We start from the raw sequence: 18,408 nt of genomic DNA on the forward strand, positions 1-18,408 counted from the left end.
CATGACTCCGACAGATAACATCTTCTGCTATAACAAAGACATTTGTGGTATGCTCTAATATGAGTTACTTTTCATTTGGTCATGATACAATTATTTGTTCATGAAATTTGAACTCTTCAACATTATTTATGTGTTAACTTAGTAATCACATTAGTTAGATATGATGATATTCTCAGTGATAGTTTTTAAAAGCAAAGACAGTCCAATGTTTTTGAATGTGACTGATTTTGAGTTGACTAAAACTGCCATTTTATATGGGATAGTTCAATATACATTGAAAATTTATGCTGTTGTTTTGTCTATTTCTTTGTCATGTGAGTGCATTGAAAGTACTTAAAAACACGGAAAACCCATGAGCTCCGGGGGGCTACGTCCCCCTTGTCCCCCCACCAGCGGCCCCCAGACCCCCGGCTAAATTTTCAGATAATTTCACTTTGGTCAAATCACATCCCTGAAAGTACGAAGAGGACATTTGTAAGAAGAGGTGCTTTTAAGTATTGATTCATCCGTTTTTTACTGCGAATAAAGACAGATCATCACTTTTATACTCCAAAAGCTCTCTTAACAGATGTTTATACTCTTAGGTTTCTTTCTTTGCTTTATTCCACACTTTCATTGTGATTTGTTGTTTTGTTTTTTGTTTAAGTTCGTCAGCTTTGGCCACCAGGCTCAAGATCACCCCCTAGGGGCCGTAGGTAGCGATACCTCTGCGAAAGGGAGATAGAGACGCATTTGATTGAACATTTCTAGAAGAAGGAAAATTGCAGAGGTGACACCGTCTCATCACCAGTCCGTCACTGGCGAGCTCCTGTTTCGCTGACGGACTGAAGACTGACGGAAACTTTGAAACGCTGATGGATTAAGCGTCGATGGAAGATATTCAGCCGTGACCCGAACCGTCACGAACCAAAAAAGCTAATTCGAGAGTTAATTGAAGGACGAAGACTGACGGACTGGGCCAGCACGAAAGAATGACAGACTGGCGAGCCAGCAGTTAGCAAATGTGGTTATTGACACGCCCACTACTGGAAAATTTGTTTAACAATAAAGAAACAATATAATTCTAACAATTTTTCAATGAATTATGGTGGAAATGACTATGATAAAACAGAAAGGAATTAATCATTTCTGCATTTCTGGATTTCGAAGTATTCAGTTTAGGTAAACGGTATGGGATTTTTAATAGGTTTAATGAGTACACACTCACGCACGCACACACACATGCACATACTCACCCACATACAAAATAATTTTTTTTTTTAAAAATACAATAAAAAGAGAGCAATGATGATGACATGTCAAATCAGTAAAATTACAGAATGAACAATACTGAGCTCTAAAGAAAAAATTTAAAAATAAAATAAAAAATAATATTAATTTTTGCATTTCCCTAATTTGCGGTTCGTCATTCATGAATTTGCCTATTTGCATTATTTTTATTTTTTTAAACCGATCCCCAGTTTTCCACTAAAATTGAGTGAGCCTCCATTACTCAGAGCTATTTGCTTTTGCAGGGGTTCACTGTAGGCTAGTATAAGCAACATCCCAAAAAAAGAAAGTGGTTCTTGGCAATGGTTAATAACTGAATTAATAATATAAGCAGTGGTTGGCAGGATTTTTATTCCCATTACTGACACATTTGGGTGATTAAACATGCCTGGAGTCAAATTGACCCAGGGACATTATTGCTGCCCATCCTGGGACACAAACGAGGAGGTTTAACTGACTGTGCCTCGGACTGGACACGCTTATAATAACCAATCAAAGCCCTGTTGACTTGTGACACTCACTGCTGATTTTGTGTTTCCTTCCAGAAACTGGCCAATGAGGCAGAGCAGCTTCAGAAGGATCACGAGTGGCAAGACGGAGTGACGGTAAAGTAGGACACGACCTCTCTTTTCCCTGGACCACCTTCCCTTCTCTTCCGGTTTCTTTTTCGGGCAACATGTGTACAGTATATCGTGCCGTTACGGGTGTATCTTCCCGTTACATTCTCTCCGGTTAAACGTAAAGCCGGGGTACACACATACAGATTTGTAACATCTCAACCGATCTATCAAATGGGAGATCCCACATAAGACGAGGGAAAAAATTGTCAAGTGTTTTCTTACTCTTGCTCTCAACTCTATATGCAGTACCAAACCTCACCTGTGGAGGCAGAAGTGTGCCACAGGGCTTGCAGACTGCCGGAAAATACAAAGATGTTAGATCTGATTTCCCAACTTAATGCAGATCATCGTCTTTTAGTATCATAAGGATTTCTGATCATAACGTATTGATCGTAGTGTTGGACTGTTTTCCAACCAAACGTGACCTAAAAAAAAATAAAATAATAAATAAAAATAATAATATATTTAAAAAACACTCTTCATCCGCCTCACACCAGGATTATTGCTCCGGATAATCTGTTAGAAAACATCTGATGATCATGAAAGAGCGAAATATCGGTATGTGTGTACCCTTGCTTAATGCGATCAGCATCACAGAGACGATGTAAAATGAAAGAAAAACAAAAAAAGAGGACACAAATGTACTTGTATGCACACACGCGATCCTCGCGCAGTGGGACGGGTTGCCATTTTCTTGGCTTCTGCCGTATTATTTAAGAGCCTCTCTGTTGAACTTGAACATAGCATACTTTTGCTGACCTTTAAAGCCGCAGATCTTCTCTCAAAATCTAAAAAATAACACACACACACACACACACACACACACACACACACTGTTGCAGAGGTTTGTGTATTTATTTGTCTGTATCTGTTTCGGATCCTCACATGCACCGATGACTCTCAAATTTGTAAACACTCAAATACCCCCGCAAACACGCGCACGCAAGTACGTATGTAGCAGATCCACCTTCCCTGTTGTCATATCCTCCGTCTCCAGGGAGACCAGTTTGCTGTCATGCTACACTTCCCGCAAATGGATTTTGAACCCCCTTGTGCCTCCAGGGGGGGGTGTTTGAGAAAAAGCTTTAACTGATTTCAAACGAATAATAATGAGCGCCACTTTCTTGCAAAGTCCTTTTTGTATTTTTGGGTATTTGATTTAATATCAATTCACGCCTGCTTAGCCTCTGATGCTGCGGCGTTAGGGTGACTGCGCTGGGCTTCGACCTTCCCTTGCCGCTTCTTTAGCCAGCAGCGGCGGGGAGATTTGATGCCTGCCTGGCTCACAAAGAGTCCGCTTCACAAAGCTGCAATCCAGCATGGCGTCAATAGTTCTCTAGTGGTACCACAAACCATTTAAGTGGGAGCCTTCCCACCTCCTTAACATGAATTTTTCGTCGCCCATCTGCCTAGACAGCATCTCTCCTACTTTTTTTTTTTTTTTTTTTTTTTTAACATTTAGAACATCTCACGGCAAACCACCAAACAAATTTGCCACAAAAAGTATGACTGTATGAAATAATAATGATCTCATCTCAATTTATTCACAATTAGCTTCATCAGTGTGAAATCTGGGCCTTTTTAATTGAAGAGGACGCTATAATTATGTTGTATGAATGGAAACGGGTGAATATGCAGGTTAGTTGAAACTTCTGCCACCTAATGAAAGAGTCTATCATTATTTTGAAAACTATAATAGACTTGGCAAAGTCGTGGACATACTGTATTGTGACCACAACTTTTTCCAACAGGCAATTAAAGTTTTCCGCATCTCCTTCCCCTTCTTCTTTCTCTTAAAGGCACATGCACGTATACAGACGCAGTAGAGTATTTTGCATACCACCAAAAATAAACTTAGCTTTCAAAGTACCACCGAGACTAAGAGAATCACTATTTTGCTATATGCTTCAATTTTGTTTTATTTTTTTACATGTCTCAATGTATTGAACGTGTGGGAGGGTAAAACTATATAAAATAAACGTTATAGTCTCTCTAGCACAAATTTATTTAAAATAGTGCTGGGCAATGAATTGATTTTGACTTCCCTTTATCTTTAAAAACATTATAATCAAAGAAACACTATTCATTTGCCGAATGGTGAGGTGTGCATGCAAGTTCCAACGTTTTCAAAGTTCCCCGAATGCAGCATGCCTTTTGTGTAGCAAGCGTACAACATTATGGGACTCTGCCGTCCCTGTGTGTGTTTTTAAAGTGTTTAATGACACCCCAGTTGGAGTTGACTGCAAAATGAAACACACAACAGATATACTTACACATTTTTGCATATTTCAATATAAGACATGCTTCGTTTTAAAACATCGCTGCTGTTAACGATGTAGTCAATGTAAAATCACATTGGCATGCTAACAGGAAATTAGCATCAAGCTCGGGGAGTGATATTCCTTCAAAAAATATTCACACGCAATTGCCATAGGAACACAGGTAATGTTACAATGCTCAAAGGCACACATTCTTTAAAATAAAGTTAAATGACATAAAAGAGCTCCACTTTAACGTCCTTTATCTACTCTTCTTATTCCATTAAGTGTATACTCTATGCATGTACGGCTCTACACTGCCTCTAAGAGGCCAACACGTGCATAGCAGGAACAACCTCTATTTATTGTTATTTAACTTATTCACTGCCATTGTCATTGGCTATAGACATCAGACATATTTCTATTAGTTTAACATTTTTTCCCACTTTTGCTAACAAGAGTATGAATCGTTAGTTAACAAGTGAAGTCATGTGATTAATTACAATTAAAAAAAAATATCGCCTGACGGGCCTAATTTTGAAAAATAAAATAAAAATGAGGGGCATTTAATCGTAATTAATCGCATGATAATTTTATATCTGTTATAAATGTACAATAAAAAATCTAGGTTTTCATTAAAAAAATTAAATGAATTTTTTTTTTTAACTAATAGAAATAGTTCACATGAATTTTTGACGTCTATAGTCGTCAATGGCAGTGAACGAGTGAATGCTTTTTATTAGTATTATTTTAGTATATTATCATATTAACTCTTTGACTGCCAGACGTTTTCAGAAAAGGGATGCCGTGGGTGCCAGCCGATTTTAAGCATTTTGACTGATCTTTCAAGGTCCATAGAAAATTATGTGTTTGGACTATGGAAACACACATGCTGCCAAAACAAGATTGGACTCTCATCTTCCATCAGAAAAAAAAGTTTGTTTCTACCTTATTCCGTTTTTCAGTAATCAACAATAGAAAATGGTTAATTTCACCTGTTTTGAAAAAAAACGTCTTTTAACGTCTTTGGCACTCCTCCATAGGATTTTTACGAAACGTTATTTAACGTTTTTGGCAGTCAAAGAGTTACTTTGTGCCCTGCGATTGGCTGGCAACCAGTTAAGGGTGTACCCCATCTATTGCCCGAAGCCAGCTGGGATAGGCTCCAGCACCCTCGCGACCCCTGTGAGAAATAAGCGGTTAAGAAAATGGATGGATGGATTATGTTATTTTGCTAGTAAAAATTAAGTAAAAAAAAAAAAAGTGAACATGGGCTACCTTAGCTTGCTCATAGCCTTTAATTTCCCCTCATCTGTCCGGCTACCTGCTCTCACCCCTGCCCTCACCCTTTCCTCCCAACCAGCACACTAATTTACTTTATTTTTTTTTCCCCCTTATCAGCACGTGACTCCAATCAGGCATGAAAACAGTCGGAATATATCATATTGTTGCAAATAGCGCAGAGGAATCCTAATAGCGCCCCTCTATTAATAATGTATTGGAGCTGATTTCATTTGCCTTTATAATTAGGCCAGGTAATGAATCCCAGCAGGGGCGACTGTGAAACCATTAAAGAGAAATCTCAGAGAGGCGAAGGACGGGCGGAGAAGGGTGGGGGGGGGGGGGGGGGGGGGGGATTGGGGGGTTACTTGATATGCCTCAACCTCGCGAGAAGATTCTTCTTGTTTGTAGATTTTTGTGCCTTCCTAATTTCCCTTTTGGCTGAACACTCTGCTGACTGACAGTCTAATTAGATTAGAGCTGCATGCTCTTTGGGCACATTAGGAGCGATGCAGCCGTGCATTTTAAACTGGCGGGTGGAGCAGCCTGTCAAAGCCACACAGAAAAGGTGTTTATGCATGGGAGACGGTGCATTTAATTGCGCGTGCATGTGCGCGGGGACCGGCAACTGCATAAATAGGATTGTAGGAGTGCATTTTGTTTGATTATTATTACTTTCCCCAAGGACATCATGTTTTTAATGTTTTTTTGTTTTGTTTTTTGTGAGCGGGATTACACGTAGGCTATTTCCACGAAATTTGGTTGGGGCACTTAGCCTTATCCAAACAAGTGGTTCTCAAATGTCCCTTATAGGAGAAACGTTTTTATCCTGAATAATCTTCATGACAACTAAGAATATACTACGATTATTGTTATTTTTTGAACGTTTCAGCCCAAATGTTTTCCCAGTTTAGTAGTTTTTGGTTTAGCATAAGTTGTCAGTGGCTAGAAAGTGACTCGCGAGTAAACTCTCACTGATGTAGAGATGACAAATATTCGTTATATGTCACAGTTGTATATCGGAGCTTTTAATTGGCTTAGAGCAGGGGTGCTCAAGTTCGGTCCTGGAGAGAGCCCCTATCCAGCCTGTTTTCCATGTTTTTCCTCCACTAACACACCTGATTCATGATCAGGATCGTTATCAGGCTTCTGCAAAGCTTGCTGATTAGCTGATCATTAGGGATACATGGAAAAAAGGCTGGATAGGGACTCCCGAGGACCGAATTTGAGCACCCCTGGCTTAGAGCTAAGAAGGTAATAAGTAGTCCAAATATCAGCAATTTCCCCCCCCCTGCTTTTTGTCTATTCCTCCACCACCACATTAAGGCATTACAACATAAGACAACAATAATGAAATTCAAACAATCCGCCCCAACCAGACCAAAAAAAATTAGCTGATTTTTCTCTCGTTAAATCAAACAAATAAAGTAATTGTATATACAATAATACATATATATAATACAATAAAGTATTGTAAATCAATAAAATGTTCTTCCTGTAATTCATACCTTCATTGTTGTAAGCATAGGGGGCATAAATAAATAAATAAATCTATAAGGCACACCTAGCGATGTCACTTCACAAATCGGCCACTAGGTGAACAGCATTGCAATGTTGAAAATCGTCACCCTCTTAAAATAATTGCCTAAGTCTTTTTTTTTTTTTGTTTTTTGTGCCTAAATCATCTCCTCATGATTCAAATGGTTCATTTTTTGTGTGTTTCCTGAAAAATCTGGAAAAAACGACTTTGGCGATTATTTTAAGAAGGCGTCGAAATGTTACAACTAATCCAAAATACTGATATCACAGGCAACAACAACTTTATTTTTTTATTTCCTATGTCTCTGTGGCGAAAAAAGCGAAGCGTGGAGAGTTTCTGTCGCGGAGAGCACAGTCATGAATGTGCTCAAATATCCACACTCGCCTTTATTCTCGCCTGTTTCCTATCTTAAAGAGTTTTATTAATCCACGTCTATCTTGTTGTTTGCGTGTCAATATAAAATAACAGTACGGTAGCAGTTTTTCTGTTGCTCGTGTCCACTGCTAGTCGCTAATCGGTTCACAATTGTTCCGTTCAGTGTGTCACATAGACTCGAAAGCTATACGATCGAGTGCCACATTCCATTTTTGCAGCCTCAGTAATTCTATTGTCGCTTGTGTACCTGGTCAAACCCGCACAGTGGTCCCTCGAAAAAGGTGACATCATCACATCGCAAGTTGCCCCGCCCGTCCGTCCCTCATCCCATCTGTTATTACAGCAGTGGCAGGCATTCGGGCCGGCCATCGCGTTGCAAGCACTTTGACTGCCGCACATTATGGATGTCACAGTGTTGATGGTAACAAGCGTCGCAATGGTCGTCCGGGGTTTTAAATCCATTGGAATGTAATGGTGTGTGAAATGAACATTAAAGCGTCGGGATTGCTGATGATTTCTCAAGGTCAGGTGCTCATCCCTGTGCGACGCAGTAAAGGGAACGCAACCTGTATTTTCTTACAGAGCAGCTTCACAGGCAAATATCAAAATTCCCTTCTTTTTTTTTTTTTTTGTTTGTTTGGTAGATGGGAAGTTGGCAGAGACTGCACCCTTGGAAAGGCCCACTTTGAAAGGCACTGCGGTGTCATTGCTTTGTTTATTACTTTTTATTTATTTATTTCAGGAATCAGACCATAAAACAATTGTGGGTCTCTCGGTCTTCCACCAATTAGCTGAATGTGCGTGTACTGCGCACCACTGAGGGCAATGCATTTTTACACACACTGAACTTATTTTTCTTGCTCTAAACTATTTTTTTCTAAGGCATTAAGATACCTTTGAGTTCTTTGAGGCGATACGGTTTTCGATATGTGGGGTTTGAAACGATTCAAGGACTGTTAGATTTGAAAGTGGAATGATTCGCTTCGGTATAGCTCAGTTTGAGAGGGTATGATGCGATGACTTTTTTTTTTTTCATACATCTGAATGGACTTGTCATTTCCTCTGTATAGAGATAGATATATCTCTCGGATAAAAGAGGATTTGATATGTATAAGTGGATCAATTCAACGCGATTTGGTGCATTTTACACGTTTTAAATGAAAAACAATTTTACGTTTTTTTTTGTTTCACCGCTATAGTTGAATCAACTAAGTATTCACAGCGCTTCACTTTTCTCGTTTTTTTTTTGCCTTATTCCAAATTAGATTAACATTATTTTATTGAAAACCCCACACAGAATCAAAATCATCTTCAATGGCCAATTATGTAAAATACACAAGGAGTTTGTTATTAGAGATGATCGATCCCACTTTTTTTTCAGACTGATACCATTACAAGTATTAAATCCTCGAGTGGTCACCTATACCAAGTACCGATACCACAAGTACATTTTACCCCCCCAAATAATGTCAGATGACTTTAAAGGAAAAGCTCTATATATCCCAATGCAGCATTTTTCCTTAAAATCGCATGAAATTAATTCGCAATTTTTTCCATTTTTAATTTCTAATTCCTGATCCTAAAACAGCCACAAGAGGAAGACTGATACTGTTATCAGCTGCCATCCCGAGTACCGATACATTGAAATAAGCCCTGATATTGGCCCAATACTGATACCTAGCTGGTATCGGTACTCGTCCATCCTTAGTTGTTACTTAGATGAGTGTTTCTCTGCGATAGTGTTTGAGACCAATAATCGCTTGAAAGTGGCTCTGGATGCTCAGCCTAGCTAGCATGGGCTTAGAAACCCATTGAGCAGGTGGCTATTGCTACTTCCTGACTGAGGATGAACATGCTGCTAACGTAATGAATTTTATATATATTATATATATTTTTGTAAATCCGCATGAGAAAACATTGAATCGAAATGACTTGACCGACATTGCTTGACGAAACACACTGTAAAAAAAAAAAATAATAATAATTGTCGACAACATAGTGGCAGCGTTTTTACAAAACATTAAATTAGCGTCAATTTAAAGCAGTTGTGATCGTTTTTTGAACTCGTATCGTACATATTATTTGCCCACCCCTGCATTAAGAAATGTTTGTCGTACAAGCACTCATCGAGTCCGCGGGCCTGCCACGGCTGACGGCAAGTGCAAACACATCGGACGAGATTGGCCGGCGGAAAGGACAGAAATTGTGGATATCGCGGAGAGGCATGTTATTTCCATCAGATTGTGATGTGGCAGCCGCTGTACGTTTGAAATGCATTAGCGCTAATAGCGCTACCATTAGGGAAGCAGCGAGGGAGAGGGGCCTGCTTGATGGCTTGATGAAACTGGCAAAAGGGAGTGACAAAGCCAGGCGCGGAGGGAGAGGGAGTGAGAGGTGCGAGGGCACAAAGTGTAAGAGACGAAACAAAGACGGCGCCGTCTTCCAGACCATTTAGTGCAATCATCACTCGCTAATCAATCAGACCTTTCATCACTGGATGCCGCAAACGCTCGTGTTCGCTCCTCCTGGCTGTCAGACTCCTTCGTGCCTTCGCTCCACTTGGCCAGACAATTTGCTGCTGAACAATGTGGCTTCCAGTGGACAATAATAAGGGACAATGAACTGCTGCAAATATTGAACATTAGTGAAAAATATTTGCCCATCCCGAAAATGCCTATAATTGACTATATTGATAGTTCAAACAATAGTGGTGTTTCCATCCACTCATTTTTATTAGAAATTTCAAGAAATGGAAAAAGGGCCCAAAATTCGCAAAAAGGTTTTTACACTTAGAGGGGGTGGATTTTGAAGCGCATCTTAAAAAGAAAAATGCGAATGTTGGCGATGGAAACCGGATACACGTCGCACGTTTTGACCGGAAATTACGTCACACTCACGTATGTAGTCACAAAGCAATGGCGGGCGATAAAGTAAGGTATGTTTGGGGGGGGGGACGACGAAAATCTTTTGGGAATTAATTAAAGAAGCGAATATTCATGCAATTTTAGATGGAAAACAGCAAAGAAACGCTACGGTTGATCAAGAATTGCAAAAGCTAACAAATACGACGTCATCGCAGGGTGCAGTCGCTTCCTGTTCTTCTTCCTTTAAATTACTGTTGGATCCCATCTCTATGGTGTACACCCCCACCTACAGCGGCGGAGTCCTCTCTCAATATTCGCAAAGGAAAAACAGATGGAAACGGGTATAAGTCGCATGTCCGTTTTGCACATTTTCAGTAAATTCGCTTTAAAAATTCTTAACAATTGGATGGAAACCTGACTATTAAATGTAACCCAAATTATAATCCTGAACCACTTCATACAATAAAAAAAAAAAAATTACATTTGTAATGAAGTGCTGCTTCCATGAGTGAAAATATAATCCTCGCTTTTACTGCCTTTACATCTCAAACTCCTCGCACCCGTCCCAGGTAATAAGAAACATACTCACAATTTAATGTTTAAAAAACATAAAGGGAAAAAAGTTTTCTCTGCTTTAAATTGACCATTGTTGTGAATGCGGGTTTGAACGCTCGCCTGTGTGTGTCAGCCATGAGATGAACGAGTGGCCCGTCCGTCCGGCTTTTAGCCTGCGGTGAACCGAAACATGATGATTGTTATCCAAAACCGTGGGCGGACATTTCACCTCCCACTGATGTCACAGCTGCAGTATTTAGCACACGCCTTTAAGACACCAATGTTTCTTTCTGAAATGTGACGCGAGGGGCCGCGAGTAGAGAGCGGGAGGGTTGTTGGGGGGGGGGGGGGGTATGGGTTCGGTTGACCTTTCACAGAGCCTCCATTTGCGATAATTGGCCCTTCAGAGGGAGAAATCGTGTTGGCCACTCTCATACGAGCCCCTCACAGATACCAGCTCCATTAGCAACAATATACATCAGTCACATTCTATGTGGTGAAATCGAAAGAAAAGAAGGAAGATGGCAGTTATCTTGATGACATTATTCCTTTTTATATTTTGTTTCGCCTGAGTGAGTTATTCACTCACTCACTTATGCTCATCAGTTTGTTCACTACTTTTGACGAGTATACATCAACGAGGATGGGTAAGGGCGGGTCTGATGGTCCCCCACTGTAAATTTCAAGCTTAGAGGCAACTTTACTGATGCACAGCCACCATTAGATGGCAGCAATCTACCATTTTAGATATGAGATAAGCCCACTTTGTGACTTCCTTTTTTATAATGTTGATTATTAACTCTTTGACTGCCAGACGTTTTCAGAAAAGGGATGCCGTGGGTGGCCAGCCGATTTAAGCATTTTTGACTGATCTTTCAAGGTCCACAGAAAATTATGTGTTTGGACTATGGAAACACACATATTACCAAATGAAAGATTGGACTCTCATCTTTCATCAGAAAAAAAAGTTTGTATCTACCTTATTCCGTTTTTCAGTAATCAACAATGGAAAATGGTTAGTTTCACCTCTGTTTTGGAAAGAAAACGTCTTTTAACGTCTTTGGCACTCCTCCATAGGATTTTACTAAACGTTATTTAACGTTTTTGGCAGTCAAAGAGTTAAGTAACGGAAAAGGGCAGAATCAAACGATGAGAGTCTATTCTTCCATTTGTTAGATTTGGTGTACAGTGAATCCTCAAGCATTGACACTTTTTTTTTAACCCCAAAAATTCTTCAAAATTGCTGATAAACCGCCAACATGTGTTTTACACGAAAGTCAAGGATTGTCCCCAAAAAATAAAACAACAAAATAAATCAAACTACTTTTTTTTTTTAATGACAAATATATTGAAAAGATTAAAAATGATTAGATTAATAAAAATATTGAAAAAATATTTAGGGTGGGGGGGGATTCAGAAACATGTGAATCGCGAGGTATTAAACAGAATATCCTGTGTGTTTTCAAAAGGTCAAAATGCTCTAAAAGTCCTCAATGACTCTAGCATACATGTTTTTGGCATGTGGGAGGAAACACTGAGAGAAAAGCACCCTACATACGTAAGTAGGCCCGAGCATAGATTCGAACCCAGAACCTCAGAACGCACTAACCAGTAATCTTGCCCCGAGTGCGTTCGCTGCAGTCCCGCGATGTGAAAACTGGACGCGGACATCCTGCAGCAAAAGTGTAGACGAGTGTGATAGCGGCCCAACATGTTGTGTCAGCAGCGTCTCCATCAAGGCTTTATAAACAATTCCGTAGAGTCGGGTTTGTGCGGCGCTGCTTTGAAATACGGTGTGGCTGTTTTGAAACCGCAATAAGCATGGCCACATCACAAATAAACTCCGGCAATTTCCTCTGTGGGTAATCTCCTTTTTTTTTTTTTTTTTAGGCAGTGTTTTAGGCAGCCCATAAACAATGTTATCACTCATTCCCCAAACACAGAATGGACTTCCATCTGTTTTGGAAAAGGAAATAATGACATGGGAGCTACCTGAGGAAAATGACAAGCCGGTAGACGTTTTTTCTTTTTCTTTTTAATTACAGTAGCCTTTCCCTTCTTCCTCAGCTTTCCAGACGTTAGATCCGGTTGCCGTGGTAATTGTACAGAGATCATTTTAATCTTGATCGGAGAGCACTGTTATTTTTCTTAAGTGGCAATCTTAAAGGTTAAAATACAACATTTCATCCCCATATTTTTATTTTTATTTTTCACACCTCACCTTGTATTGCTCTGCTTCAGGAGAAATCAGAAGATTGTTGGCTCAGATTCAGAAAACAGGTGAGCCATGATTGGCCCTGAGTAACTTTGATGTCGTTTTCAGTCGACAGCAAGTGACAAAATGGCCGCCCATTGAGTTGATTTTGATTTTTTTTAAATGTTGACACCAATATTTTCCCTTGTACTGAAAATGACTATCAGCTCCAAATATCGGTTATCGGCCTCCATGACTACCAATAATCACTATCTGTATCGGCACTGGAAAAAAAAAAACATCAGTCAATATCTAGAATATAACCAAGAGAAAAGTGTAGGCATCAGTGTGTATGCAGTAATGCAGCGTGTTAGCCAGAAGGGATGGTGGATAGACCCCCCCGGCCCCCACCCATGTCTAAATCCCATCGATCGATGGCCCCGCTTCACAGGAGATGACAATCAATAAGCAAGTGAAATCCAGCAAGCCATGCCTCTGCTCTGCTTGATTTTCTTATTTCTGCACGCTCTCATACACACATAACCAACAGCCATGAAATGTTATTTGAAAGTCTGAACCTGTGGCCTCTTGGCTCCCCCCCTCTGGTTCGCAGCAGGGTCGTAAATAGCCCAACGCCAATAACAATTTGGGACAGATTTGAACAATTTAGCAAATATTAAAAGACTGCAAAATATCAGTTGGTTCCTTTAGCCGTTTCTGCATGAAACAACTGGAAGAGATTTAGCCTTATTAGTCGACATGAACAGATTTATATATGATTAAGAAATTCAGGTAGAAGGTGCAGGTTGGGAATAGAAAACTTGGTAGCATCAAGTTATGCTGCCCCCGACTGATATAATGTTAAATTGTAAAGAAACTTTACGGACACCGTATTAGAGGTGTGCCAAAAAATCGATTCTCATAAGAATCACGATTCTCATTTAGTACGATTCTGAATCAATTTTAAACGTCCCAAAATCGATTTTATTTCAATTATTTTATACTATCTTCCCTTTGTTTGTGTGTGCCTTTATTGGGAGCGCTGTTCATGTTGTACCAGGTTTGGCCACTGAGCGGCAGTGTGGTTCCACGCGGTCTGATACACTGTTAAGTTGTAGCCACATTAGCGAGTAGAAGGAAAAAGTCACGATCAAGTCATTCCAATAAAAGTTGTTTTTTTTGCAGCGTGGAGCCGTTCTTTTGAGTGATAAAAGTAGAGCGCTGATTAGCATTAGCGAGTCAGACTGGCGTAGATCATTATGATTCCTTGAACATCTGTAAATTGAAGCAAAAATCATTGTCAGTCAAATCAATTTAAATCAAAAATCGTTCTTAATCAAAAATCAATTCTAAATCAAATCGCACACCCAAAAATCGGGGTCGAATCGTGAGAAATTCAAAGATGCACACCCCTACCGTGTATTGTTAACAATATCCTACATCAAATATTCTGCCTTTGCAAAAATATAGGGTTCAGTTGGGTGCTAATTTAAACAGTATTTTTTATAAAATAAATAATATAAAATAATCTCAGATAGCTGTGTCTCAATTTTGGTTACCTGAGAGAGTCCTGAATATTAGCAGTCACAATGTTGTGGCTGGTGTTTACAGGCATTATGAAGTGTTTGTCGCTAGCATGTGTCATTGTACTTTTTGCACTGGTTAAGCCGCGCATCCTTTGGTGCAAATTGCGCGACAGCTGTGCGCGTAATGTCAAAGGCAGCTTTCCTCTTGTCATTTGAATGTGAAGGACGGCAAGGAATCTGATGCAAGTGATTACGGGGTCGAAAATAACAGGTTTCCTTTTAGCTGAGGTTTGATTGTTGATTGGCCCACTCGGAGGCGGCCTTTAGAGAAGGGGTGGAAGGGGGGGGGGGTGGGTTGACTTCTTCACACTCTTTGCCCTGGCAGCAGTAAAATGGCTGAGGGAAAAAAAAATACTCTGGAAAATGAAATGCTATTCAGCGCCTCACATAAAATGGGAGGATACATTTTGTTCCATGTACCCTATAAAGCTTCTTTAGCTGGTTGGGTAGAGAGTCTCTACCTTATTAAGTGCAGATCTTTACGATTTGTAAGTTCACTCACGAAAAGGGATTTTTTATGGTTGGTAATCCAAAAATTGTCAAATCAATCATGCAATCATACTAGGATTTACAAAACCAAAAGAGCAAGAAGATTCCGCCCACCAATGAACCAGATTAAATGAAAGAAACGAAAGATGATGTCACCGGCAGACAGAAACAAAGAACATGACAGCATTTCAAGTGAAAGAAGTATTTGAACCTCTGGCGGCATTTGTGGCTCAAATTGGCTCGCGCCCATGTGACACACGGCTGTGCGCAATCAAGCGATGACCCGGCACTCCTGTCGGCAACTCATCATGAGTATAAAAAGCGCCCCTTCTAGGAATCCATTTCTGACCTTCAAATCTGGACGCCATCACGGGAAAGACCTAAAGAGCTGTCAAAACATCTCAGAGATGAGATTGGTTGGAGCCGGGTTCGAAATCATGGGCTTGGTGAGAGGGAGACCATTTTTGGCGTTATCTTGCCTCGTGGAGTGAACATGATCATGAGAAAGATATGAGAGCAGATTTAAAGTACACAAGTAGGAACTTGTTGTTTATTTGAAGATAGTTGGGACTCCGGACACTAAAAAAAACAAAAAAAAACAGTTGAAGTATAGGCCTGCTGTGGTCAGTCTGTGGTTGCCCTTTGCTTGAAAATATTATTATATATTACTGAAAATATGAATGCGATCATATGGCGAATTTGGGGGGAAAAAAAGTGCAACACCGCAGCGGCTCCCCGTAGAGGAAGGCGGCGTGAAGCGTAAATTTAAATGTAGTCATTTACAACCACAATAATATTACAGGGGAAACCTGTTGAATTGCTTAGCTCATTAATTCATTTCATTTAGGTGCAATCCTGTGGGGTAGGAGTGGACTTGACTGAAGAAGAAATATAAATTATTCAAACGGTTATAAAGAAAAAAAGTGGAGGCAAACACACAATATATGCTGTTGGGTAAGTTGTATATGAAGGAGATGATAAGAGTGTGATGTGAAACGGTGCCGCTCAAAAAGATAATGCCAGCATGCAGTATCTCTGCACAATCTCGCCACAAATATTTAATTCCCCCGCGCAATAAATCGCCACCTTCATCCATAGGGTCGTTGTCAAAAGGACATGCCAAGTTCGTGACAAAAGTGGACTTTACGCTAGACTATAAGCGTATTTACGCAAAAACTCGCCGTAGCGGACTTTATGAATGAGGAAATGAAATGTCATGTGTGGCTAAAAGGAGGCGGGGACAGAGAAAACCTCGAGGTTGATTGTGGAAAAACCTGCCAGGTTTGAGTCATGGACACTGTTGCCATGGTAACTGACCGTATCTTAACTCTTTGACTGCCAGACGTTTTCAGAAAAGGGATGCCGTCGGTGCCTGCCGATTTAAGCATTTTTGACTGATCTTTCAAGATCCACAGAAAATTATGTGTTTGGAGTATGGAAACACACATACTGCCAAATGAAAGATTGGACTCTCATCTTTCATCAGAAAAAAAAGTCTGTTTCTACCTTATTCCATTTTTCAGTAATCAACAATAGAAAATGGTTAGTTTCACCTCTGTTTTGAAAAAAAAACCGTCTTTTAACGTCTTTGGCACTCCTCCATAGGATTTTATTAAACGTTATTTAACGTTTTTGGCAGTCAAAGAGTTAAATGAACTTTTTTTTTTTTTTTTTTTTTTTTATGAAACAGGCTAGAGTTACCTCTTTTCCGGAAAACGGAAGTCACAGTGATTCCCACTTTTTAGGATTTTCTTCTCACTGAACCTGCTTTGTGACCTCAACCCAATCCAGAACTTGTGCTTAATCTTGGGGGTTTCCAAGCAGCAGCAGAGAAACTTGAAGGATTTAGCCCGGGTTTGTGGCGGCAAACTTCAGCAGGGGATCAAATAATTATTTCACCTGATTGAGGATAATTGCATTGGCTCGGTCCCTCTGGAACCCGGTGATATCTTGACTATTCACAGCATGCTCTGTTTATCTTGTTTGTCTCCCCCCCCCCAGATCTTTGTTTAGTAGGCGTCGGCACGCGTGTCTTGCTTTCTATTGGCTTTCTCGTTATTTATTTCTTTATTATCTGACACGGTGTCCATGCGATGCTATCTGCGTTAAAACCCGGCTCCTCAATCGAGCCCTGTCAGCCAACAATGGGATGGCGACGTTTCCCGGAGTGCAGCGGGGCAAAGCCCCCCTCGTTCCTTATCGTCGGAGCGGAATACGCGCAAACTGATTCCGATGCTTTTAGCGAAGGTGTCGGGTGAGAGAGAAAGAAGGTAGAAAAAAACGTGCATTTTTTACACCCTAGTTTACAAAGAGAGTTCGATGTGGATTTGAAGTCCTGGGTGATATTTAAACTTTGTATTTTTAGATTTGTTATGATTTTTTTTTCACCCCTTATATTTCAGTTCCAAATAATTTATTCCAGGCTTTAGTGGTTGATATTTCATAGAACTTATTTTGGAAAAGTGTGATAATGGATGGATGGACTTTTTAATTTTTTATTTATTTTTTTTTTCTGGAGAGCTCAGTATTGTTCATTCGGTAATTTTACCGATTTGACATGTCATCATCTTTGCTCTCCTTTTTTTTTTTTTTTTTTTTGTATGTGGGTGATTATGTGTGTGTGCGTGCGTGCGAGTGTGTGTGTATTCATTAGTTCACCTAAAACCTCTTTAAAAAAATCCCATACCGTTCACCTAATGATGGACTTTTTAATAATGCTGTATTGGACGAGTGGGATGGGCTCCACTGTAGATGAGAAAAAGATGGACAGGATGTGATCAATGTGATTAAAATTCCAAATTGGCATCGGGAAAGGACAAACAAACAAAAAAATAAGATCAAAGGAGGTAAAGGGTTTTCAGATCGGACTCATATCCACGTTTGAAAAATGATACATCACAAGAAGCTCACCTTCACACGCGTGATGTAATAAACTTGAAATAAGACTGAAAAGGAAAAAAAATCCCTATTTGATGTTTTTCCCTTGTTGCGGGTGTCCTTGTTTTCCTATACATTTAATTCAGCGTCTGGAATTGCATGTCAGTCATGTGTGAATGCTTTTGCGTCTCGGCGAGGTGTGTGTGTGTGCGTGCGCACGCATGCTTGGCCCGGAGGCATGTTGGCTCCATGGCTAACATTTCCGAGTGCCTCATCGCCTTTGACACGGGGCGATTGGATAGAGGACATTTTGAAAACGGGCCAAGGGTCAGACAAAAGCCAAGTGGGGGGAGGTTAATGCCAAGACTATGACAATTTTGTACAAAATTTTCATAAATAAAAAACGGACACATTTTGAGGGCGGTTACTCAAAAATATTTTTCAATGTGTCTCTTGCAAGCCAGCAACTGTGATCCCATCCACCCCATGTACTGTTGAGC

At 40.1% G+C, this 18,408-nt stretch overlaps 1 protein-coding gene across 5 annotated transcripts in view; it reads left to right on the plus strand.

The window, feature by feature from the left end:
• cacna2d2a (calcium channel, voltage-dependent, alpha 2/delta subunit 2a) overlaps positions 1-18,408 on the plus strand; it is a 204,682-nt gene that overhangs the window by 120,415 nt on the left and 65,859 nt on the right. For all 5 annotated transcript variants that reach the window (XM_077574047.1, XM_077574051.1, XM_077574046.1 and 2 more), the window contains one exon: positions 1,815-1,874. In XM_077574047.1, the coding sequence (XP_077430173.1) occupies positions 1,815-1,874 (60 nt within the window). The remainder of the gene's footprint in view (positions 1-1,814; positions 1,875-18,408) is intronic.

The sequence above is a fragment of the Vanacampus margaritifer genome, chromosome 8 (assembly GCF_051991255.1).
Source record: "Vanacampus margaritifer isolate UIUO_Vmar chromosome 8, RoL_Vmar_1.0, whole genome shotgun sequence".
NCBI lineage: Eukaryota > Metazoa > Chordata > Actinopteri > Syngnathiformes > Syngnathidae > Vanacampus > Vanacampus margaritifer.